We start from the raw sequence: 26,964 nt of genomic DNA, 5'->3' as shown, positions 1-26,964 counted from the left end.
AATGATATGCAAAGTGGTTGGAGGGAAGCTTCAGCATGGCAAAGATGGTTTTATTACAAACTATGTGAGCAGACTGCAGTTCCTCTTTACAGAGTGTATGGGCTTCTGCATTATTTAATTAGCTGTATAAAATCAGTTTATTTTAATAAAAAAACGACTATCATAATAGAAACATTAATTAAGAAATTTTCCTTGTACATATTTCACAAGACAAAATATTTCAAAAACCTTTAAAAGCATGCATTTTGAAAATGAAAAAAGTATCAGGCACAAAGTATAACTTTTGGTAGTAGTTAATAATTATAAAAACAATATTTCACATTTAGCCTGTTGAATTGCAGTTATAGCATCAAAAGAATGTCATAGGCTGCAAGCTGAAGGTGCACATGCAGTAATATGCCCTGTTAAATTTTGTTTACTAGACTGATTTCATTACAAAGTCTTTCTGTAATTGTCATGAAAGAATGGTGAAAGTCCTCATATCTGCAATATTTGCTTATGGGGTTGAACTGGAGTTTATTCTGTGCTTCTCAGGCAGTGCTGTTAAAAAGCTTTAGCATCTGCAGTGCCCTGACTTATCTCATTATCTACAGCACCTGTAATAGTGGCACACCTAGCATATCTAACACCTGGTGGGATCTTAACATATCAAAATTATTTTTGTAATAATTGTAAAATAAAACGTCATGCACACTGAAGGCGGGACCTGAATTTGCTGGTGAAGGGTGCTCAGAAAGTAAGTATGGCTGCAACGTTATGCAGACTGAGTGACCTTTAGCATATCGATCTGCCTAAAATGCAGGAGGTCAGAGACAATGTCTCTTGCATAGTTGCTAACATTTTGAAAATACTGGGGCACCTTGAAGTGATCAAGAAGAAAAATGGATTAGCACACCATGTTGCCCATCAAGCACCTTGAGGTGTGGCCAAATAAAGTGGGTTTCACGCCATGGTGTATGGCTTGTAGTGTGAAGGTAAACTGAGCCTGATTAGTCTCAGTAGCAGTGATAGTAACCCCCAGCATTTTTTGTAATCTACAGCTGTTCTCATAAGTTTACATTCCCTGGCAGAATCAGATTCAACCCCCCCCCCCCCATTTTTCTGAGAATATGGATAACAGCTTTTCTTTCAATCATGTTTAGTGTTTGGCTGAAGCCTTTTATTATCAATCAACTGTGTTTACTCTTTTTAACTCGTAAATTACAACAGAAACTACCCAAATGATCCTGATCAAAAGTTTACATACCCCAGTTCCTAATACCGTGTATTGTCCTCTTTACGTCAATGACAGCTTGAATTCTTTTGTGGATGAGGCTCTTTATCTTCTCAGATGGTAAAGCTGACGAATTTCCTCTTGGCAAAATGCCTCCAGTTCCTGTAAGTTCTGGGGCTGTTTTGCACAAACTGTACATTTTGAGATCTCCCCAGAGTGGCTCAATGATATTTAGGTCAGGAGACTGAGATGGCCACTCCAGAACCTTCACTTTATTCTGCTGTAGCCAATGACAGGTCGACATGGCCTTGTGTTTTGGATCATTGTCATGTTGGAATGTCCAAGTACGTCCCATGCGCAGCTTCCTGGCTGCTAAATGCAAATGTTCCTCCAGTATTTTTTGATAACATACTGCATTCATTTTGCCATCAATTTTGACCAAATTTGCTTTGTCTTTGTAGCTCATCCATCCCCAAAACATCAGCCATCCACCTCCGTGTTTCACAGTAGGAATGGTTTACCTTTCATCATAGGCCTTGTTGAATCCTCTCCAAATGTAGTGTTTATGGTTGTGACCAAAAAGCTAAATCACTCCAAAAGACTTTGTGCCAGAAGGTTTGAGGCTTGTCTCTGCTGTTTGGCGTATTGTAAGCGGGATACTTTGAGGCATTTGCGTAGTAATGGCTTTCTTCTGGCCACTTAGCTATGCAGCCCATCTTTCTTCAAGTACCTCCTTTATTGTGCATTTTTAAACGGCCACACTACATGTTTTCAGAGTTCTGTATTTCCCCTGAAGTTATTTGTGGCTTTTTCTTTGCATCCCAAACTATTTTCCTGGCAGTTGTGTCTGAAATCTTAGTTGGTCTACCTGACCATGGTTTGGATTCAACAGAACCCCTCATTTTACACATCTTGATTAGAGTTTGAACACTGCTGATTGGCATTCTCAATTCCTTGGGTATCTCTTTTTATATCCATTTCCTGTTTTTTTACAGTTTTAACTACCTTATTTCGCAGCTCCTTTGACAATTCTTTTGCTTTCCCCGTGAATCAGGATCCAGAAACATCAGTGCAGCACTGGATGAAAGATGCAAGGCTCTTTCAGGAGTCCAGAAACTCATTGACCTTTTACACACACTAATTACAAGAAAACAGATCACACAGGTAGGATGGTTACCTTTTTAATAGGCATTCAAACCCCTTTGTGTGAACTTGCGTGCATGTTATCTTGCCAAAATCACTAGGGTATGTAAACTTTTGATCAGGGTCATTTGGCTCGTTTCTGTTGTCATGATTTGAAAAGAGTAAACACAGTTGACTGATAATAAATGGCTTCAGCAAAACACTAACCATGAGTGAAAGAAATATTTTTGTGTTCATCATTCATATTCTCTGAAAAATGGATAAGAAATCATAAATTCTGCCAGGGTATGTAAACTTATGAGCACAACTGTACATCAATATTAACCCTAAGCATAGGTGTAAGTGAACAAAATAAACCCCAGCATTGGTTTGTGGGAGCCAAAAAAAGCCCCTTTTCGTTGGTAGTCAGTAGGAACAAAACCAGTTTGTAATTAAGTATATTAGGCTGAAATAATTGTAATGTTTTACTGTTTGGATTATTCTTTGTTCTGTTACATGTTGTAATAACCCATTAATTTTCATTTTGCGACACAGGAAGGAATGGTACGATGTGACACAGCTGTGGGAACTCCTGATTACATTTCCCCGGAAGTGTTAAAGTCCCAAGGTGGGGATGGTTACTATGGACGAGAATGTGACTGGTGGTCTGTAGGAGTCTTCTTGTATGAAATGCTTGTAGGTAAGGGATTTGTCGCTTTGTATTTATACCAAGCCAATTTTCAGCAGTAAATTTGGGAAAGCGTTAAGGACTACAAGAACTTGTTCTTTCATCTCTCCAGGGATTACTATTTTGGTTAAGTGAACCTTTCCTGGGAAAATAGAGGCTGACTTTTTCCTGAAAATATTGGTTTATTGCCTTCAATTGTTTTATTCCCTGTCTTGGTCAAACTTCAGATCAGCAAGGTCAGAGTGATATCTTCTTCTGGTCTGCTTTCTCCTTTAGAATCAATGACTTAAGATGGCCATACACTGATTGAAATTCAGCCAGTCCAGCATAGATGAGCCAAATTTCGATCAGTGTGTGGTCTTTTCTGCTTAACACAAGTTTATTGTTAAATCAACTTTTGTTGAAGGGACACGTTAGACAATTTCCAGTTGATCAGAGGCTGCAGCCACTCATGAGTGTATTCTGGCAGCGGCCATTGCCGCTGTCAGAATACAGTGTCACGGGGAGGGAGGGTGGCTTCAGGGATTACTCAATCTACCTCACTGGATGAAAGAAAAAAAAAATGCTAACTCTGCATGGCCACCTGTAGAAACTGCTGAGACCTTTGGTTAAGGATGATTTTTAAGAAAGTATTATATCTACTTTTATATATACTAGTTTTGTGCTGATGTCTGAAGGTGGTGAACCTTTTCTCCTTCAGAGAAATTCACCCTGCGCTTAACTAGTTTTCAGGTCTTCTGATGCCTAAATAGAGGCAGTGTATCCAGATTGGTAAAACCCTGGGAACTGTACCTGGTCTTTACTGTTGCTTCCTGCACTGGATCTTGCATAGGTGCTCAGCTTGGCACTTGGTACAGTGTGTTGAATTCGCCACAGGGTGCTATACAGATCCAGAGCTGTAGTACATCTTTATGTAACCCAATCACTGAAGACCCCTTCGGTGCTATGCCCACCGTAATGGGTGATGTTTGGCCTTCATGTAGTTAAGCATCATGGACAAATGAAGTCCTGTACCTTACTGTTACTGTAAAAACACTGTTTAAATGTATTCACCTCACAGTGTACAATTTTCAAACTTGACTGTAAAACTTAACCACTGAGAGCTTAGGCTGAGGATGGTCTACACCTGGGTTACCACATACTGCTTATGGGCATGCTTACCCTGCACACTATTCTGTGAATAACCCACAGGTTAATAAGTTTTCTTGTAGCTAATACTGAGAACCAGGCTAAATGGAGTTGATGCAAAATCACAGGTGAAAATTTGCAAAACAAAAAACTTAAAAGGGATTGCGAGTCCCACATTGGAGCAAGAGCTGGCTCTAACATCGGTCTCAGCTTATGATTCCTGCTCTTTCAGGCACTTAAAAAGTGGCCTATTTGACTAAGGCATTTTCTCATAGATATTATAGACTTAGTACAGCCATCTTCCATCCAGGGCACATAAAACCCACACCTCATCTCCTAGACCCATTTCTCCACCTGAGTCAGACCCCCGATATGGCGGTCCTAGAAGACACAGATGGGATTGAAAATGATATTAAGGCAGTATTTAAGGAAGCTACGAAAGATTTTTATTTTTTCTCCCAGACTACCTCTATATTGAAGAGGGAGTTTCATTCAAACATGCTAGTTAATGTTTTAAAGCTCATTGTCTGTTGGAAAAGCCATGGCATTGTGCAGCCTGATCCTCTCTTGTCTCGCCATGCCCCGTGGGTACAAAGAGACCTGCAAAATCCTGCAAAACTTTACCTGTTCAGCTACTCTCAAAAGGATTTTCACATCCATCCAATCCCCACTCCAATCTTTGAACCCAAGAGGGTTTGCAATAGAAGTGCACTACACCTGTGGTTGATCCCACAGTGTCGGTCCTAAACAGACATCCCACTCTACCTATTGAAAATGCTTCTTTAAAGATTTCACAGATGGAAAGTTTGAGATGCTCTTGCAGGCTCAGCTCTACAACCAGCTCTCCAGAATTGAGATCCAAGTGACAGACATAGCATAGCAGACATAGCACAATGAGATTGTGAGAGTTCTAGGCCTAAGGCCCCTTTCGTGCTGAGGGGCTTTGCGGGCGCTACATCGCTAAAAATAGCCCCTGCAAAGTGCCCTGAAACAGTCGCTGCTGTGTCTCCAGTGTGAAAGCCCGAGGGATGTCACACTGGAGCAGTGTGCTGTCAGGACGGTCAAAAAAGTCCTGCAAGATGCATCTTTGAAGCGCTGTAGGAGCGGTGGATTTACTGCTCCTAAAGCGCCCCTTCCCATTGAAAACAATGGGGCAACCTGCAAACTCACCTTTGCAGGCGGTTTTAACCCTTTTTCAGCCGCTATCGGGGGTTAAAACTGCCCCGCTAGCAGCCGAATAGCCCCGCTGAAATGACTGTAAAGAGTCGCTAAATATAGCAACACTTTACCGCCAGCGCACGCCACACTTCAGTGTGAAAGTAGCCTAGCGATAGCCTTTTACAAGGCACTACCATTTGTGCATTTGAGAACTCTGCAGCTCAACAGCCTGGAACAAAAGCAGGGTCCTGCTCTTTTACCCATGCCTCCTGTCCAGCCAAGCAAGGATTTCCCTAACAGTTGGCAAGGCCTTCCTATCGCTGGAAAGTTATCCCAATAGACACAAGTCTAACAGGCTGGTGAGGAGTGTTCCAATCCCTAACAGTACAAGAAATATGGTCACTGGGAGAAACCATTTTCTCTTATATTCACCGACCGACACAGCTCCTCTCTTAGCAATTAGGTTGTTTGCCCGATCACTAGGAGATACTAGGCATTGTAACACAACACTCAGAACTCTTAGTTCTGCCCAGGGGGGCGGGCCCTTGGTTAAAAATCCTCCAGTCTGCCAGACAGATCTCAGTTTTATTTTGTCTAGTGAAGAAGGACCTAGGAACCCTGCGGGCCCATCTGTCCGTGCTTTTTTTTAATGCAGAAGCTTGGCTTTTTGTGCAAGATGAATGATCCTGTGATTTACTATCAACAGCCGGCTGGGTGACAGGCTGGATACCCTTATCCTTGTAGTCTCCCCAGTCCAGCCATCGAGCGTGTGCAGGCTGCAGCTACGCGCCCGGCAGGTTTCAATGAAACCTCAGCTCCAGAGGTGGTCGTGAGCTTTTATGCTCCAGGGCCCACATATGACCGGGCTACTGATGTCTGCGTTACAGTAGGCCGAGGCCAGCAGCCACCCTGTACTGATCGGTTCTGCAATGGAATGTCTCCCAGCTCTTCAGGACTGGTAAGTACAGCTCTCCCTGCCTCAGTGGGGCTGAGCAGCTGGGCATTCGCCTCCCTCTCTTCTCTCCCTGTCCCTATCTTCACCCCCCCTCCCTGGGGGTATGCTGCATGTGGCTGCTCAGCAGTGTATGTGTGCATATACAGGGGCTCTCTGGTGGGCTCTTACCTGGGATGGGGGTAGCTGGCTGGCTAGCGTTGTCCTGGGTCCTGTGTTTTATGCCCTGGAAGGTGCCTGTGAGGGTCTGCTGTTGGCTGGTGCGGCGCTTTGTTCTCTGCCATTGTTTTTCTTTCTGTACCTCATGGAGCTGCTGGCGGCTATTTTAGGTGTGGGCGAGAGCAGCATGCCTTCCTGGGCTTCAGCAGCCATTTTCCTAGTGATCGCCTATTCAGGACACTGGCAGCCATTTTCTGGAAGCCTGAGAGACCTTATTGGCAGGACGCCGGCTGGACTTACCTCTCATCCTCTCCCACAACTTTTTGTTGGTTTTATGTAATAAAATAATTTATATACTATTATAATTTGTACGTGCCTTAAAAGTCCACCCCCAGGATACCCCCTCTTGTTTTTTCTGGAAGCCTGAACACATTTTCAGTGTTCTCTAGCAGCATCATGGCTCATGTGCTCTCACAGCCATTTTCCCTGTGTTTTATGTCTTTGTACTGACCGCTGGGCGGCCATTTTATTGAATCCTGAGCACATTTCTAGAGCGGTTTGGCGCTAATTCCGGCAGCTGCCACTGACACCGCTTTTGTTTCCTCTGCATTTGGGAGCACTCAGGGACTACAGGCACTACTTGTGGGACAGCGCAGAACTCCAAAGGGTGGTGAGTCCGGCAGGAAAGAGACCCTCAGCCAGCGACAGCAAGGAGAGTGGGGACTGTAACTGTCCTAAGTCCCCTTCGGGTGGCAGATAGGGTAGGGTCAGCATGGCTTCAGAAACTGGTGTTTCTTCCCCCGAAATCCAGGCAATTGCAACCGGGTCACCTGCAGACTGCGCAGTGCCCATGGACACCCTGACAGCGATCCTCAATTTGTTCATTGCCAAGATAAAGGTGGTGCATGGGAATAAAGGTGCGCTAAAGCGAAGCCGAAGCACCCTAAGGAGGTGGCCCTTCACACTCTGGATGTGGTTTAGGCTCTGAAGTTGTATTTGCCTGCCACGGCTCCCTTTCGGAAGTCTGACTCCCTGTTTGTTTCAGTGGCTGGTCCAAAGAAAGTCATGGCGTTCTCGTCGGCCACCATTTCCAGGTGGATCAGACAGATTTTAGTACAAGCCAACGCCTTGAAGGGGCAGGTGCCCCCCTTTCTGGTCACGACCCACTCCACAAGGGCAATCTGAATGTCTTGGGCCTTCCGACACCAATCGGCTTTCGCTCAGGTGTGCAGAGCGGCGACTTGGTCGTCAGTCTACGCGTTTACCAAGGTCTACAAGATAGACGTCAGTGCATCGGCTGATGCCTGTTTTGGCCGCAACGTTTTGCAGGCGGCCGTATAGTTGCAATTGATTATGCAATATGTATATCCTTTTTTTTTTTTCCTGGTTTTTCGATAAAAACACAGTACCGTTAAGTTAATGCACTGTTGAATTACTTTCTGCAGTTTTTGGTGCCGCTATGGGTAATCATTCCGATTGAGGGTACCCTGTTGTTGTTTTATTTTTATTTTTTTGGTGGTTTTTCCACGCACTGTGTTTTGTGGATAAAGTTTCACTAGTTCCCACTTGCCATGGTGGATAAAGTTTTTTTTTTATGCTGTTTTTCCCACCCCTCGTTTGGTACTGCTTGGGGACGTCCCAATGGCTAAGAGAGGAGCTGTCGGTTGGTGAATATAAGAGAAAATTAGCATTTTTTGTAATCAACGCAAAATAATTTTTTCTGTACTTCACCGACCGACATAGCACCCGCCTCTCCTTTTTTATCTTTACATTATACTGCTTGTTGATGTACTGAGGTCTGTATGGCAGACTGGAGGGTTGTTACCCAAGGGACCGCCCCCCTGGGCAGAACTAAGAGTTCTGAGTGTTGTGTTACAACTAATGCCTAGTATCTCCTAGTGATAGGGCAAACAACCCAATGGCTAAGAGAGGAGCTGTGTCGGTCGGTGAATTACAGAGAAAAGGATTTTACGGCGAGTACAAAAATCCTATTTTCCCCATCAACATCTTGAAGCTAAGAGCAGTTTGGTTGACACTGCAGCACTGGATGTCCCTTCTAAAGGAACACCCTATCAAGCTACAGCCAAACAATGCCACGGCTGTAGCCTACATCAACAAGGAGGCACCAGGAGTCTGGCTGTTTGGAAGGAAACAAACCAGATCTCTTGGACAGATACTCGCTGTCCAGCAATCCCATGAGTCGACAACTGGAGAGCAGACTGCCGCAGCCACCATCACCTAGATCAAGGAAAATGTGCCAATCATCCAGATGTTTCCAACCTGTAATGCCAATAAGGGAGGATTCCCAATATGGGTGGCCTAGCACAACTACTACCTTGGTTTGATGCCAAAACCAGAGATCCTCAGTCTCTGGTTCTGGAGCAAGAGAGGAAAAAGTTGATCCTAATTGCACCAAACTGGCTCCAAAGAACTAAAAGCAAGAAAAACCCCTTCTTGGAAGATATATTACCCTGGAATCCCTTTTTTGACCTGATTTGATCAGTCATTTCACTCTGAGATGACTCTGTGCTTTGCATTCTGACCTTCCTGCAAACAAGTCTTGACCAGAACCTGGCCTTAAAGTGATAATAATGTCTCTCATTTATAAACCCCCCAAAAAAATGTTTTATACTTGCCTGCTTTGTGTGGTGGTTTTGTACAGAGCAGCCCAGATTCTCTTCTCGGGCCCCTCACTGATGCTCCTGGCCCCTCACTCCTCCTGAGTGTCCCCACAGCAAGCAGCTTGCTATGGGACCATCCGCGCCCTTCTGTGTTCCAGTTGAGACATGGAGCTGCTGCTTGCGTGCCCCCCCCCACCCTCCACCTCATTGGCTCACTGACTTTGATAGCAGCTGGAGTCAATGGAGCCCTGCTGCTTTCTCAGCCAATGAGGGAGGGAGTCCCGGACAGCCGAGACTCTCGTGTAACATTGCTCGATCCAGATGGGGCTCAGTTAAGTATTAGAGGGGGCTGCTGCAGACAGCGTTTTTTTTTTTTCCTTCATGCATAGAATGCATTCAAATTAAAAACTAATGACTTTACAACCACTTTAAGAACTTAAAGCTCAGATGTCAGCCTTATCCAATTTCTGGCTCACTCACCCTTTGTAGAAAACTTTCTTGAAAGTGTATCTCATATTAACCCTCCCCTGCAGCACCCTGTGGTCCTAGGGATCTTATTTGGGTTCGTCTCTGCCCTGCCGAAACCACCCTTAAAACTCATAAATAATTTTCCCATAGAGGATCTCTCTTGTAAAGTAGCCTTTTTAAACTCCATATTGGTCAGACTTGTTTCTGGATAAAGGCCCAGTTTTTGTATAGAGCCTTTCCTCATACTTTACAATGACGAGGTTGTCTAGCGGCCATGGTCATTCTATCTTCTGTTGGTGGTTTTAGTTATCTACTTCAATGTGGACATTGTACTGCCATTTTTATGCCCTGCTCCTCTAAAGCTCCTTTAAAGTGTCCAATTACCTTAAGATACGTGACTACAACCCATAGCGTATGAACGCTTTGCCTGTTTTTTGTACTGTACTCCAAGATATGAAAATTACAGGTAAATCAAAATTCCTTTTTAAGCAAGTTGTCAGCAATGGCATCCTCCATCCTGTTGTGCTACATGTTCCTATTAGATTAAACCTTTCCTTAAGGCAAAAATGGAAGTTACGAGTGCTGTCTTCTCAGTCTTCAAGTGCTATTTGCTTTTACTGTTTTCTTCATATCCATCAAGCAATATTTATTGCATGAGGATCTCTGTGAATGGAATGTGGCATCCAGACTTTTTCTGTCAGGTTTGTGCTTTTCTTTTTTTCTTGTCCATTTCCATACTTCACCATTGTAGTGTTTTTTAATTATTGATCTAGTATATGTGAAGGTGCAATAATATTGCTTTCCATACTGCGCATATTTTAAGCTGCCAATTTTTGAACGCAATAAATTTTGTATCGGTCCCTATTAATTCCCTTTGTTGCCATAGTAGCCGCTTTCTTCCCGAGTAGTTTTTACCAGGGTCCCTCTTTGTATGCTTAGATTGGTTTAGCTACTGTGTCAATACTCAACTGGTGAGTATTGAGTATTGAGTGATGTGTTTATGCTTCAAGTGCTAGTTGCCTTGTTATGCTGACTCTGGCTCCAAAAGTTTGGGTAACAGACCTGAAACAAGCATGCACATTAGGATTTCTCACTTTGCTCTGTCATCCCAATATACATACAGTGCCTTGCAAAAGTATTCGGCCCCCTTGAATTTTTCAAACTTTTTTTTTTTGTGAAGAATCACCAACAAGTGGGACACAATTGTGAAGTGGAACGAAATCTATTGGATATTTGAAACTTTTTTAACTAATAAAAAAATGAAAAGTGGGGCGTGCAAAATTATTCGGCCCCCTTGCGTTAATACTTTGTAGAGCCACCTTTTGCTGCGATTACAGCTGCAAGTCGCTTGGGGTATGTCTCTATCAGTTTTGCACATCGAGAGACTGAAATTCTTGCCCATTCTTCCTTGCAAAACAGCTCGAGCTCAGTGAGGTTGGATGGAGAGCGTTTGTGAACAGCAGTTTTCAGCTCTTTCCACAGATTCTCGATTGGATTCAGGTCTGGACTTTGACTTGGCCATTCTAACACCTGGATACGTTTATTTGTGAACCATTCCTTTGTAGATTTTGCTGTATGTTTGGGATCATTGTCTTGTTGGAAGATAAATCTCCGTCCCAGTTTCAGGTCTTTTGCAGACTCCAACAGGTTTTCATCCAGAATGGTCCTGTATTTGGCTGCATCCATCTTCCCCTCAATTTTAACCATCTTCCCTGTCCCTGCTGAAGAAAAGCAGGCCCAAACCATGATGCTGCCACCACCATGTTTGACAGTGGGGATGGTGTGTTGAGGCTGATGAGCTGTGTTGCTTTTACGCCAAACATATAGTTTTGCATTGTGGGCAAAAAGTTCGAATTTGGTTTCATCTGACCAGAGCACCTTCTTCCACATGTTTGGTGTGTCTCCCAGGTGGCTTGTGGCAAACTTTAGACAAGACTTTTTATGGATATTTTTGAGAAATGGCTTTCTTCTTGCCACTCTTCCATAAAGGCCAGATTTGTGCAGTGTACGACTGATTGTTGTCCTATGGACAGACTCTCCCACCTCAGCTGTAGTTCTCTGCAGTTCATCCAGAGTGATCATGGGCCTCTTGGCTGCATCTCTGATCAGTCTTCTCCTTGTCTGAGCTGAAAGTTTAGAGGGACGGCCAGGTCTTGGTAGATTTGCAGTGGTCTGATACTCCCATTTCAAAATGATCGCTTGCACAGTGCTCCTTGGGATGTTTAAAGCTTGGGAAATCTTTTTCTATCCAAATCCAGCTTTAAACTTCTCCACAACAGTATTACGGACCTGCCTGGTGTGTTCCTTGGTCTTCATGATGCTTTCTGCGCTTTCAACAGAACCCTGAGACTATCACAGAGGAGGTGCATTTATACAGAGACTTGATTACACACAGGTGGATTCTATTGATCACCATCAGTCATTTAGGACAACATTGGATCATTCAGAGATCCTCGCTGAACTTCTGGAGTGAGTTTGCTGCACTGAAAGTAAAGGGGCCGAATAATTTTGCACGCACCACTTTTCAGTTTTTTATTTGCTAAAAAAGTTTAAAATATCCAATAGATTTCGTTCCACTTCACAATTGTGTCCCACTTGTTGCTGATTCTTCACAAAAATTAAAATTTTATATCTTTGTTTGAAGCCTGAAATGTGGCAAAAGGTTGAAAAGTTCAAGGGGGCCAAATAATTTCGCAAGGCACTGTACTTGTTCCAGTTTGTAATTTGTAAAGTGGAGGATAGAAGTCAGAGGAACAGAGCGGTAGCCAGTCTCCTAGCCTTTTCAAAAACACCTTAACAGCCCCCGGTGTTTCGAGTTATCAATCTATGTGTTCGTGAGGTAATCACTTTTATATTTAAAGTGGTTAAGCTACTCTAACCTGTATATATCATCAGCACTGCCTCCTATTGTAGTATCCACCTATGTGTGTGATTTATAAAAATGCTTCAAATACCTAATTTCACTGCTGAGATTGCGATCACATGACTGGCCAGCTTTCTCCTTTTCTCCTCTGAGAGATGCAGCGGGAGGGGCTGAGATTCCTCTGCTGATGTAAGTCTGTAGGGGAGGAGGAGAGAGATGGCTGGTAAAGTGATCGCAATCTCGGCTCTTAAATAAGATATTTACAGCATTTATATTTATAAATCATTCACAGAGTGGGACACTGCAATAGGAGGCAGCGCTGAGGCTGTATACGGGTTAGTGTTATTAGAGCAGCAGGAGGGGAGGCTCACAGTGTCTGGTCTCAGCAGCCATGATACACCGTGGTCAGTTCAGAGGCCTCCCCTATGCACGCGCGCGTTGATCACTGAGTCACTGAGAATTGGGGTGATCACCGATCCGAGGAAGGGCCCAGGCCCTTACCATGTGATCAGCTATTAGCCAATGACAGGTGATCAAAACAAAAGCTAGGTGATCGCTTTTTTTTCTCTCCTCACGCTGGCAGCAGAGGAGAAAAAAAGCCGATCACCGGCTCATCTTAAAGGGACGTGGGTCCCGAAACGGAAGAGTAAATTAAGCCTCGTATATGCCACCTATCAAAGCCCACCAGTAGTGCCAATCAGTTCCATCTAGAAGTGCTGCCTATCAGTGTAACTTATCAGTGCCGCCTCATCAGCGTACATCAATGACAGACAAATTACCCATTTAAAATTTTTATATCAAAATAAAAAAAAAGTCATTGGAAAAGATTCATTTGGTTAGTGTTGTATGACCGCGAAATTGTCATTCAAAGTGCATAAGCGCTGAAAGCTGAAAATTGGTCTTGATAGGAGGGGAGTATAAGTGGTTAAAAAAAACAAAGCCTATGGATGATGATTTTTTTTTTTTTTTCCACCCACGCTGCATTCTGAGAGTGGCTGGTGGCTATACACTGCTAAAGCTTTAGTGCCTAATAATTATATTTGTACCTAAGTGATGTGATTTTCTTCTGATTTTTGTAGGCGATACTCCCTTTTATGCAGATTCTCTGGTTGGAACGTATAGTAAGATTATGAACCATAAGAACTCTCTTACATTTCCAGAAGACAGTGAAATCTCAAAAGAGGCAAAGAACTTGATATGTGCATTCCTTACTGACAGGTAATAAAATGTATTCTGTTTCTGGTTAGTCCTGCTATTGTAACTTGATGTATACTTAAAGAGGGATTTCACTGGAAAATTTTTTATTAAAAGCCAGCAGCTATAAATACTACAGCTGCTGACTTTTAATAAATGGGCACTCACCTGTCCCATGATCCAGTGATGTCAGCAGCCGAGGCTGGTCGATCGGCTCTCGGCTGCTGCCGCCACCATTCTGGGTGAGGGAATCGGGAAGTGAAGCGCTGCGGCTTGGTCCGCGATGTCTCTGGGACCCGTTTGTGTCCCAGCAGACAGCACTCCGGGACAGGAAGAGGCATAGACTCCTATGGGAGTCTATGCCCGGAAGTGGGTGCAAATACCTGTCTTAGACAGGTATCTGCACCCCCCCTCCCCCCTGAAAGGTGCCAACTGTGACACCGGAGGGGGGGGGGGGGGGGCGGTTTCTGATGAGCTGAAGTTCCACTTTAGGGTGGATCCCCGCTTTAATTTTACTAATATAAATTGTTTGGCTTTTGTGAACAGACTTATTTGGTTATTTTCAGAAAAACTTGGTTCTGTGTACAAAAGCCTTAAGCACAATAGATTAAAAAAATATTTGTTTTAGGTGATGTTTTAATGACTTCTGGACTAGTGTGTCAAAAGTGTGTTTAAGTGTCCCAAGCATCCCTTTTGCAAAAAAATTAAGCGATAATTTAAGCTATTTGGTTGTCTTAAAGCAAAGAAACAAATATGGTAAGCAAATATGGCAACCTAGGCCAATGACTTAATTTGTAAGGTGAAGTAAAGTAATTAAATGAACAGAAATGGCCATGTAGAGGGAATAAAATTAGTCAGGGGAAAATCATACTAAAGAGGAGAAGCTGTCAAAGATGTAACTAAGCGTGCCCTATGGCAAAATTGAGATAAGCGATAGGATACAAGGTGGCAATCCTTCATCAAGGACTCTCGCAAGCTGCAACACCATGGTGTATTTCCATATGTACTGTCTGATTTCATCTGCAGAAGCACAGGTATGCAAGATTAAAGTCAGTTGCTGTTGGTATAGGGTGGCCTCAAAGTGCTGCAGTTGCGGGGTGGGTCATAGGAAAGAGATAAACATCCATCGCCGCTATAAGATCTGAACTGGAAGAAAGCATTGGGTTACTCATACAACCATATATAGTCCATAAAAATCTCATCAGAAGTGATTTTCATTCAAGAATTGTCACTAAAAACCTCATCCCTCCAAGGTGGAAATTAAGCCAAGCATAAAAACACAAGGACTAGGCAGAGAGAATGGGCAACAGGTACTTTGAACTAATGAGGTAAAATATAACATTTTGGTTCTGATAGACAGAAAACTGGCATAAGGATAAATGTAGCCGGCAGTGAACAACACTGCAAGTCCTCTGCACTACAGCAGAATTGGCGATTTTGATTAAATTTATGGCCACCTTGCTACGTTGGATTACAGGCAGATTCATATCCATAATGCAATACTATCAGGATAGATGTGGCATATGTTGCACCACAGCAAAAAGTTAGCATAGTGATTAAAGAGGAAGTAAACCCTGATGGGTTTACTTCCTCTTTTTTTCCCTGCAAAGGTAAAGCATAATGGACTACTATGCATCGCATAGTAGCTCATTATGTGTCACTTACCTGACACAGGAGCCAGCGAAGTCGCCGCTGTCCCCTGTAGTCCGCCGCATCCATCTTGCTGGTGGCGTCTCGCAGCTCCGACGAATGACAGCAGCGAAGCCGCGATGACGTCACTCCCGCACATGCGCACGGGAGTCGCGTCTCGCAGCTCCACCGCTGCCATTCGGCGAAGCCGCGATGACGTCACTCCCGCGCATGCGCACGGGAGTCGACAAATTAGGCAAATCCATTTTTGGACTTGCCGCATTTAGTGCGCCTGCGCGCCGCTGTCTCCGGCGCATGCGCCGTAGACAGCGGTGCCCATTTTCGGGCAAATATCTCCTAAACCATATAGGTTTAGGAGATATTGCTTGGACCTACAGGTAAGCCTTAATCTAGGCTTACCTGTAGGTCAAAGTGGTTTGAAAGGGTTTACTTCCTCTTTAATATACAGGTTTAATATATCGCCAGCAGTTTGCACAGAGCTTTACAACATATTGACCATCCTGTTTCATCATGTAGTGTGACAATGATCATAAAAAACAAGCAAGGGCCCATTGACACCTGGGCTGCCCAATACAGCATCTGCTCCCAGTGTGAATTAACCCGAAGACAAACAAAGCCTGCATTGTTAACTGTGACATGTTCAAGTGCATAGGAGCATTTTACCTTGTAAATACCTTCAGAAAGTGTTTATATTTGTACTTCAGAATTGCTGCTGCTTTTAATGGAAAGGGTGGTTTAAGAAAGTACTGTAATAATTTTTTTGTAAATTGGTTATAATTATGCCTTTTTCCTCCAAGCATTCTTGCTTTTACGGTATATGTTCACCCGCACCTATTATGCAAGCTTGGACTTTTGAGCTGGATAAAGCTGACAATGCTATGCCACCTAATGAGCTACTTGTATAGATGGTAGAAACAGACTCGCCACCACATGCTGGAGTGATGTCTGAAAGTGTAGAGTATGTCATTAACATATCATAGCTGGGTAATCTGTTTACACTTTATAATGAAGATAAAAGTCCCAGGGGTTAGTGGAAGATATTGTGGTCACATAGGTAAGGTATATACAGGTACCTCCAGGGTCTTGCTTCGAGGCAAGATACATTTATTTTAATATTGATTTAAACTGATATGATAGTAACTGCCTTAACGCTTAATGGGCAATGACCTTCCAAAAACGTAGTGCCAGCTTCTGTATCCAGAGGTTCTGTATGTCAGTGCCGTTAGTGGGGCTAGGTCTACAGTGTTAGTGTGTCCTTATAGAGGCCTAGGATTGTAATGTATACTGTTAACCACTGGCCTATTTTTCTAGGTTCTTTACTAGTACAAGCTTTAAGTGGTTGTTAAGCCACTTTCACATCTTCATACCATCCCCTCTGTTATAATCCTGTGTGGATGATTTTATGTAAAAAAAACAAAAAACTGGGCGGCCTGTTTGGCTGGAAGGTATAAAATTGGGCAAGTGCCAGTAATGCAATCTACTCCAGCAGAACAAAGGTGTTCAGGTGTAGTGCTGCCTTGATATATAAGGTAGGTCAGTTACAATCACAGTAGTATAGGAAGGTTTCTTTCTGTAGGCTTTTGATAGATGATGTAGGAGTTGTACAATGCCAATTGAAAAAAGTATATGTCCGCTTTTTTTATTCTAATAGATTAATAGTCTGGTGGCTAAGTAGGGCTGTCACATTTGGTAATTATAACCCAAGCCTCATGTGAATTGATTGTAGTCCTGTGTACTATCAGGTTTTTGTACTGGACCGTGCCTTCCTTAAATTTTCTACTGAGATGTCTTAGTGGATGGGTAAAAGGACATACACATCCCACTTATCCTTCCATTTAAGGGACAAAATGTCTTCGTTCCACAAACTGGCTCTCCAGTTTTTGGCTTTATGGCAACCAATCTTTGTGGGAAGCCCTGGTGGTTTGGCCACACTATTACAGGCTAAAGTTTTCTTGAGTTAAAAGTGGTGGAAAAGTGGAAGGCTGATGTAAAAGTTGTCCATGTAGAGCGGTACCCCTGATGGAATGGGGGTAATGCAAGCTCCCACACGGTGTTCCCACTGCTCCACATAGGTTGGTAATTTTTTCCTTCATAAACATGGAACTTATATATGCACCCTGGGGTCCTCTCACAAAGTTTAGATTACTTTTCGCCGTATGTGGCTTGTTTACTTGAGATATATTTATGCCAATTCTGCTGGTAAAATATCTTTGTCAGGAGTAAACATTTCAGAAAATGTTGGTGTAAAATATTTGATCAGTGGCCTAACTTTTAAAGCTTGTATTCGGTGTGTTTTCAGGCAGGACTTTGGGAATTGTCATTCTAATGTAGAAATTGTGTAATTATTTTATAACGTCTCCTGGACATAATGGTGGAATAGAGTTGCATATGTTGAACAGGTTGTGTGGACCAAAAGACCTGCAGTTTTTTTTTTTTTTTTTTTTTGTGAAGCCAAGGAAAAAAAAATGTATGGGCATAAATGGAGCTGGGGTTTTTAGTGGTATAATGCTGACCATAAAGATTGGTCCAAAATGTAATAAAAAAAAGCTTCTGTGAAAAAAATAAAATAGTGTAACATGTTTGCTTTTCTGCCTCAATGTCTTGCTCTGGTTTAAATTGGGCATTTATAGGTGCTGCTGAATTTGAAAGTACAGGATTTAAAAGTGCCTTAGAATCACAAGTATGGGCTCTAATCCTTGGTTGTGGATGCGAGACCTCGCTACTTTTTCTTGGCCTTTCATCTGGGTGTATTGCACTGCTGATGCCCCCCACTTCACAGGTATGTATTCCGCTGCAGGTGGTTGCCTGCTGCTCCTCAGAACACCTCATTCTTTTTGTTGTGACCCTTTCCTCCTCTAAATTGGTTAGTGAACCACTGCTGTGCACTTGTTCATATTCATAATCTAAGTTGGTCTCATGCTCAGGATCTGCAATGCCTCCTCGCTGGTCTAGATGTTTTAAATATGATTGGGTTCTGGTTAAACTGTACTGTTGACACTAGTGTGACGGTGATCAGGTTACTGATGCTGATGTATAGCTGTCTGGCCTGACTGCAATCAGGGATACTGGCTCTGTTGACACTAGTGTGGCGATTTTACCTGGTGTATAGCGGTCTGGTGTCACTGAAATTGGTGACACTAGTGTGGCTATGATCAGGGTGCTGGTGTTTAGTGGCCTGGTGTCACTGCAATCAAGGACATTGTTCCTGGCAGCACTGGGGACGCTGGGACAGGTGGACTGCTGCAGCGTACACTGTTTGCTAGTGATCCCGGACTCTGAGCTGGCTGGCAGTGTGTTCTGTTAAAAACTGTGACAGCTGTGGGTACTCACTGTACTGGTCTAATGGCTCTTTTCTTTCACAGATGATCTCTGTGGGAGGAGAGAGTGCTGGAAGCCACATGATGCGGCTTTTGTTAACATTTTTGTGAAGCTGTGATTGGACACAACTATCACATGGTACAGAACAAATTTCATTGGTCCTCTGCCTTATGTGATCAACTGTGCCAAGGGGACACACCAATCACGGGTCCATGCTGTAAGAGCCGTGAAAAAGCCTCTGATGTGGGAGGACATATGGGTACGTCTTCCTGCATTGGTGCAGCTCCTGTCTGGCCAGGCAAGAAAGAAGGTGGTTAAAGTGACACAACTTACGTTTAAGAGTGCTTAACTAAAAAAAAAAAAAAAAAAAATACCCGCTATTGCTTCCAACCTTCACCAAATTACTTTTTTTCAATGCTATCATTTGTTTTGCTTTTAGAGGATGGATATATTCATTCCACACTGTATGTAGGACATAGCCACCCTCTCCCGTTCACTCCCGAGATGGACTAGAATGGCGTTGGCATTGTCAGGCGCCAAACACACGTGGATGTAGTTTTTAAAAGCCCTGTGTTGCTGCTGCTGGCTGTGGAGGGACACAAGAGCAGAGGTGGCTTACTTCAGGTTTAGTGACACAGGCTTTCCCCTTGACATATTATTTCTATTTCAGGCTAGGCATTAATAGCAGCTTTGTAGTGCTGGACTATAGCCTAGCAGTGTACATTCTTTTTGGTAGTGCCTCTGCTTTGTCATTCAGGCTATGAGTGGAAAAAGGACCAGGAACACCACAAAGGGTTCTAGGGGCTCGAAGGTTTCACAACAACATAAATCCATTTCCAAAAGAATGTCATCCTCTTCTGAGAGTGATGTGGCTGGTCATATTGAGCTGTCAGGGGAAACTGATGTTGCAGCAGCACTGGACACTTCAACCCCTATATATATATATCACACAGGAGGTTTTTTTTCTTCTACCATTTCTAATTTGGAAAAGAAGATTGATGCTATGATCACTCTCCATAGTGGGTCCAAACGTAGCAGATCCCCATCCAGTGCTCAGGACCCTCATATTGAGGTGCAAGGGGCAGGGGATCAGGAGGATCTTCCAAGAGATTTGGAAGATACTAATATATCCGCTTTCCGAGGATCCTAATATAGAGGGAGTAGTATCACAGGACAGATTGCTTGTACACTCTCTTACTAAATTGGTTTGTTCAACATTTTTGCTGCCTGCAGACTCTTGATGAACCCACCTCTGGTTTGGGATCACTAAAACCTCCCCCATCTGGGGATGCTTTTCCTATTCATGGCTTAACAAGCTTATATATTCTGAATGGGAACATCCGGATAAACAGTATTATTCTCCCAGAAAGTTTTCTGCACTATATCCTATGGAGGAGGATTTCTTTAAGAATTGGGGTTCCAGCAGTTGATGCTGCAATCCCCTCAGTGATCAAGTCGCACGTGTCCGGTAGATAATGCGCTGATGTTAAGAGATCCAGCAGATAAAAAAAATTGGAACTTTTTTAAAAAAAATATGTCTTTAGCAAGTTCAGTAGCCCAGCCGGTTCTTGTGGCAATTGGTGTATCTCAGTCCATTAAGGAACAGTTTGTGGAGATACTTAAGATTCTTCTTGTTTAGCAGGCCCAGCAATGGGCTGGCGTATCAGAATGCACTATGTTTTACAGTAGATGCTATGAAAGATTCTATCATCCAAGCCTCACGGCTTATGCTAGGACTAGTTCATTCTCGCAGAGTTCTGTGGCTGAAAAATTGGTCAGCAGAAGCACCGTGTAAAACTCTTGGCCAGTTTCCCCTTTCATGGTGAACGGCTATTTGGGGACGATCTGGTTAAATACATCCAAAGGATCTCTAATGGGAAAAGCTCTCTTTTACCAGTAAATAAGTTTAAACATTTCTCCTTTTAAGCGTGCGGCGTCAACCTCTAGGCAGTCTTGACGGCCTCCACTGTCAGGTTTAAGGGGAAGACCCCAAGGGCAGCACCAGGGTAAAAAGAGGTCTTGGGGCAGAAAGCCTGCAAAACAGAATGCTAAAGCCTCCTCACTCGAGTGGGGGGAGGTTTCTTAAATTTTGAAAGAATCTGTCAGGAACAATGTCAAGACAGATGGATGGCTTCCTCAGTTTCCCTAGGTTACAAATTAGAGTTCCGAGGGTTTCTGTCGTCTCTATTTTCTAAGATCAAAGGTTCCCAGGGATCCAGAGAAAAAAGTCTTTCTATCTTTGGATCATCTCTTATCCCAGCTGGTGATATCAGAGGTTCCCTTAGAGGAACAGGGCTCAGGTTTTGATTCAAACCTTTTTGCGGTTCCAAAACCAAACGGAGAGTTAAGACCCATTCTAGATCTCAGAGATCTGAACCGGCACTTAAATATCCGGTCCATTTATATGGAATCAATCCAATCGGTTGTTTCCATCTTACAAGGAGGGGAGTTTTTGGCATTGATCGTTGTCAAGGATGCATATTTCCACGTGCTAATATTTCCCACTCACCAGAAATTTCTATGATCCAAGATAGAAAATCACAATTTTCAGTTTGTGGCCCTGCAATTTGGTCTAGCCACCGCACAGCGGGTGTTCCTAAAGATTCTGGAACCTCCTTTAGCCAGATTAAGGGCTCAGGGCATAACTGTCTATTTAGAAGATCTACTTTTAATAGACCATTCAGTCTCTGGTCTAAACCAAAGTTTAATCACAGCTTTAAACTACCTGGAATCTCTGGGTTGGATACTCAACCTAGAAAAATCCTCCTTAAAACCATCAAGGAGATTACAGTACTTGCGGCTGGTCATAGATACCATACAGAAAAAGGTATTCTTACCCCAGACAAGAATCAGTTCCATTATAGGACTAATTCAACTTGTCAAAGCAAAGAAAAATCCTATTTGGCTGTGCATGAGATTTAGGGAAAATGGTGGCCTCCTTCAAGGCTGTCCCTTATGTGCAGTTTCACTCAAGACTGCTACAAAACGCTATCCTGTCGGTCTGGAACAATAATGTTCAGGTTTTGGATTTTCCAATACGCTTATCCCCCGACGTTCACCAGCGCCTAAATTGGTGGTTGATCGCCAGCAACCTCCAAGAGGGGAAATCCTTTCTGTCAGTATCCTGGAAAGTGCTGGAAACGGATCCCAGCCTTCTAGGCTGGGGAGTGGTCCTGGAAGAAGCTTCTGTCCAGGGGAGATGGTCCAAGTCAAGTGGCTACAAAACTGAGGTACTCCCGGTAGTGGGAAGGGTTATATAGGGAGTGCACTTCTGGTCTTAGGGCGTGCCAGTGTCCACCTAAAGGTGGCCTATTAACCCGCTGTTTCAAAAATCCAGATTTTTTATTTTTTGTCTCCCTAGCAACATATTTTGTCCTGTTGCCTCTCCTTTTATTTTCTCCCTCTATAATCTGTGTTCCCTTTGCACGGTCTGTATCATTCCTGTTGTTTTTTTCCCTCCTTTAGCAACAATAAGTCTTAAAGAAAAAATACATTTTAAATATTTTTAAAGAGCAATGAATTGCAGACCATCTTTTCTCATGCCAGCCTGAAGTGGTCTATCGTGGCTTAGTTTTCTGACCAAAGTTTCTCTTTAGTGGATGTGTATGAATCCTTTTTGGAAAATAAGGATATCATCTAGTATCACTTTAGGTGTGAATGGTCCTAAAAATATTTTTTGTCTTGTATGAAAGATAGCCATTGTTGTACATAGAATTTGGCTAATTGGTATAAACACTCACTGCTACCAAGACCATGACACTGCACATTGTAGCATATGAGCTGATATAGAACTCTTGTGCTCCCTGCTCTGAAAGAGAGAGCGCCTTATAAGGCAGCATACAAACACTTGTGCAGTCAGATAAAATCATCTATATAACCAGGTTTAAGGGCAGTATGAATGAAATATTTATCTAGTGCTAAATAAAGGACATGTTGAACATATATAAACTGATGGAAAGTAGCTGAAAAGTCTTTTTTTTTTTTTTTTTTTTTTTTTTAATGCTGCAGAATAAGCTGCAATATATTTCATATTTAGATGCATTTGATTGATAAATGCAAGTTTAATGTTGGGGAACCTGCTAAAAACCTTCAAGGATAGGGGACTTCCTCTATCCTTATGAGCAAGCCAGGAGTAATTAAACGTGTCAAGGAATGGTTGTTTCAGGTGGAGACATGTTGTTTGCAGTCACTTTGCTGACAAAGCAAGCAGGAATAGCCAAGATTGGAGTGTGGCTATTATCTTATGAATAATGAAGAATGCAATAGTTTCCAACGGCTATGTATTCTTGGCAGAGAGTCTTACCTTAACTAGGAGAATCCACAATGGATAGTGCTCCCATACATGGCGTCAACTCTCTTGGGATAGCGGTTATGGTAATTGGGTCGGTCTCCCCATTCCTGACCTATTTGAAGTTTTTTGCTGCACATTTGGGATCCATAATGAAAACGTTGTTCCATGTACCATTTAGATAATAGACGCAATTCAGTCCAGTTTCTAGTAGTAAGGCAGCGAGATGCAGTAGAAGTATTACCTGGTCTAATGTCTCAGAGTTGGCGTTTTTGCCCCAATCCATATCGACAAGGAGTCAAAAGGCAATACACAAGGTAAGGGCAGGGAGTTAGGCATACCTCATGGGAGCCTGAAGTCACAAGCTGACCTCTTAGTGCACTTTGAGGTAATAGTCTGAATAACAGAGCTGAAAAAGTGTGTTTTTTTGCTGACATCCAGGCAGTGATACAGAATGTTGTCTGGGATGCTTATCCTGTCACGTTCATAGATAAGACATTTGATGGATGGCGAAGGAGGAAGGAGATCCTTCTCCTGTTAGAGCTGGTGTGTTGAAGGAAGCCATGGGACCAACGTATACTCTGCTGATTATGTAGTCTGGCGGGGGTCACCTTTGGTCCAGTAGTTGAGGAAATATAATAGATCACTCTGATCTCTTAAGACAACCATCTTATTCCCTTTCCGCTAAAGTGGTCATTCCAACAGCATTGGATGTCCGTCTTGCTTAGTTCTTCTAGGGTTGGTCAGGGGGTGCTTCTGTAGGTAAGGGATTGCGCTGAATATGTGGATAGAAGTACAGGCAAGCCCCATTAGTCAAAATACAGCTTAGAACACATTTTGGCCATTTATAGCATCCTTTAACTATGTATTTATGAAATATACCTGAGGTTATCTGGATTTTGTGCTGGTGGACAGAGTGTGGCTAATGCACCCAACCAATTTCAATAGGCAATTATTTCTTCTTCTCTAATACCTGATTAAAATGCCTTGAAGGGTTAATACAAAGTTCAGCTGTCTTGTGACTTCCAGGAGACTCGCAGTTTCAGATATTGGAGCGTCTGCTCCTTATTTCATAGTCCTCTAGTTTTGTAGTCTGTCTTTAGGAATTGTTAGTGAGTACAAGATGACTTGCTGCTGGGATTCTGTACTGTGCACATGTTCAGCGGTCTATGCTTTAACCATGCGTCTACTGGTGTAATGTTTAGCACACATTCTAAAATCTGTAGTTTTGGCAAATAGTAAATATTTTCTGAAAGTAGAGACCCTGGAGAGTAAAATGTTGCGGTTTTTTGCGTTGAACAATATTCGCAAAGCCATTTATCAAACACATATTTTCATAAAATATGGAGTTGCAACGAGTAAAAGGATGTCAAACATGTCGAGCCTAAAATTGCACATGCCTGTCAAAAAGCAAAAAGTGGCATCCAAAATTGTTTATAGGCAGCACTTTAAAGTCCTTACACGCTAGCTGTTTAGAGTTAACCGTGAAGTGTAACCCCTAGAATTGTTGCCCTCGCCTCCAGAGCCCAATAAAAGTGATAGTCGACCTGATCACTTTTGTCTGAAAGCCCTTTGCTGTCTGTTAAAATAGATACCAAGCTCTCAACTGCAGAAGCAGGCACCATAGGGTAGTAATATACAAATGTAGTAATCACAGGTTTACTGTATAGAAAAAAAAATACAAAATGCAACAAACAATTGTCAGTTTTGTAGTAAGGATAAAGTAAACCTGCAACAACATCTGCATTTATTTTTATTTTCTTAAAATGAACTTCTATTAAAACCTGTATAATTAGAGCTTGCCATCAGTTATAAATGTAGGCTAAATGTCTTTAGATTCAGAAATATAAGCAGTTATCTGCAAATGTGGACTTTTCTGTAAAAGTTGAACATGGCTCCTCTTTCCATCTTCCAAAACTTTTCCTTTGGTTAGAGTGAAAAAATCATACTCCTTAAAGTACCACTAGAGAGATTTTGAAAAAGTGACTGACAATCTACATTACAGGAAAAGTCAACATCTTTAGTGCCGGTTCACACCAGCGTGTCCTCTGATATCACATGTATTTCGAACTGCAGTGCAAATCACATGCGATGCGATTTCAGCCATATATGTATGGCTGATATAGCATCACATTCGGACCAAACTCACACAGGACCCTTTTTTTGTACGCACCAGAATCTAATCGCATGGGTGTTTACACCCATGCATTCCGATTCATGTCTGAACAGTCAGTTCGCAGTGAGATATGCAAGCTGACATGGTGGTGTCCTTAACAATGTTATTGTCACTCCCAGCAGTTTGCATATGGCAGTGTGAACTGCCATGGGAGTCTGGTGCGATGCTGGATGGAGGGTTCCCGCATTACACAAGTGTGTACCAGCACTTAAATTTAGCAGTTTAGATTTTATTTGATTTGCTGGGCCTCTTGACATATGGTTTATTCAAAGCCATTATCTTTAATCATGGATTGTGATTGGTTTATTTTAATATTAAATTCACTATAAAGTTATTTCCCCCCTTTTTAACAGGGAAACCCGATTGGGACGGAATGGTGTGGAGGAAATTAAAAGGCATCTTTTCTTTAAGAATGATCAGTGGGCGTGGGAGACTCTAAGAGATGGTAAGTTATTTTTCAGCGAGCGTAAATATTACAGGCAATTGACACTGTTGGATTTTATTTTTGAGGCCATTAAGGCAGACTATTCAGATACAACCCAAGAAATGGATGAATACTTGACTAGAATCCACTCACAGATTGATTATCCACTGCAACTGTTTTTAGAGACAATTGGAGCGTGGCTTTAAACGCCTCATTGCTTGCAGCTTTTTGGGGGAAAAAAAATTAAGAGATTATTTAAAATGTATTACAGATGTCATGTAATGCCTTCACGTCATTTCTAAATGATTAGTGGTCATGAATTGTCTTCAGAGTGGATTAGTGTGATGAATAAGGAGGAATATCTTTGCTGGATACAACTATACTTGATACAGGGAAATTTTTTAATTTTAGCTGTGGCTCCAGTTGTCCCAGATTTAACCAGTGATGTTGATACCAGTAATTTTGATGATTTGGAGGAAGACAAAGGAGATGAAGAAACATTCCCGATGCCCAAAGCATTTGTGGGCAATCAGCTTCCTTTTGTAGGATTCACATACTACAGCAACAGACAGTAAGTTGATATATGCTGTACTCCACAAGACAACTAAAGATGTACCAATGATTCATAAGGTAAATCTACAGTCACTGTGTACTGACAGCTTCATTATTCCATTATTATTTTGCAGGTATTTAGCGGATCCTGCAGAAAATCCTGATGACAACAGATCAAGCTCCAAAGTAGATAAAAATTTGGTATGTTTAGTCCGTAGACAGATCCAGTGAGGTGCAATAGGTTTGTCACTTGGGAACATTAAAGCTGTGCTCCTACCACAGTTGTGTTCTTTGTTGCTCTCCTTTGAAAATTTGATAAAGTGAAACCAAATGTGATTGCTGTGAGCAGTGATATTACAGAAAGTAGATAGTAGAAAAAGGTGCTACTACCCCTGATTATGTAGAGATCCTCCTGAGTTGTCAGGTGCAATATGTGCAGTCACTCTAACAAAGTAAATGGATAGACAATCTGCAACTCAATACATACTCTTCATTAAGTCCAAATGTATTCTAACTCCGTGAAAGATAAATATGTACAGCATATTACAGAGTGCTTGGTTCAAGTTTGCATTAATAGTTGAGCTTCTGAATATTGTATTAGTCTGCATTTATAAACATTTCCTTTTCATTTGAGTATGTATATTTTGAAAATTGGAACAATTTTTGTTTACATTATAAAATACATAGAATTTTTCTTCCCTTTCTCTTTAGGTCGAGAACTTGCAAAAGAGCATTTATCAACTGGAAGAACAGCTGCATAATGAGATGCAGCTGAAAGATGAAATGGAGCAAAAGTGCAGGTCAGAAACGTGACCTATTTCTTTTAAAATCATATCATATAAAGAGTAATTGTGTTACACAGGTGCATTTTAACTTCACAACTTACAACTTACGTTGTTGTCAATCATTAAACTGACTTGGGAGCCATATGTAGCTTTCAGGTACCTTTAGTGCGGCTCCCAGCTTGTACTCCACGCAGGGCCGGTGCTG

At 42.4% G+C, this 26,964-nt stretch overlaps 1 protein-coding gene across 1 annotated transcript in view; it reads left to right on the top strand.

The window, feature by feature from the left end:
* Nucleotides 1-26,964, top strand: part of ROCK1 (Rho associated coiled-coil containing protein kinase 1) — a gene marked incomplete in the record, with an annotated part of 198,119 nt that overhangs the window by 62,195 nt on the left and 108,960 nt on the right. The window contains 6 exon segments of the mRNA XM_077492551.1: nt 2,891-3,035; nt 13,452-13,590; nt 25,352-25,443; nt 25,834-25,993; nt 26,109-26,175; nt 26,686-26,774. Of these exon segments, the coding sequence (XP_077348677.1) occupies nt 2,891-3,035; nt 13,452-13,590; nt 25,352-25,443; nt 25,834-25,993; nt 26,109-26,175; nt 26,686-26,774 (692 nt within the window).

The sequence above is a fragment of the Lithobates pipiens genome, unplaced genomic scaffold, assembly GCF_037356315.1.
Source record: "Lithobates pipiens isolate NorthernLeopardFrog02 unplaced genomic scaffold, aLitPip1_a1.2 Scaffold_19, whole genome shotgun sequence".
Lineage (NCBI taxonomy): Eukaryota > Metazoa > Chordata > Amphibia > Anura > Ranidae > Lithobates > Lithobates pipiens.
Note: the sequence above shows the minus strand (reverse complement) of the source record. Positions and strands in the feature narration are given on the sequence as shown.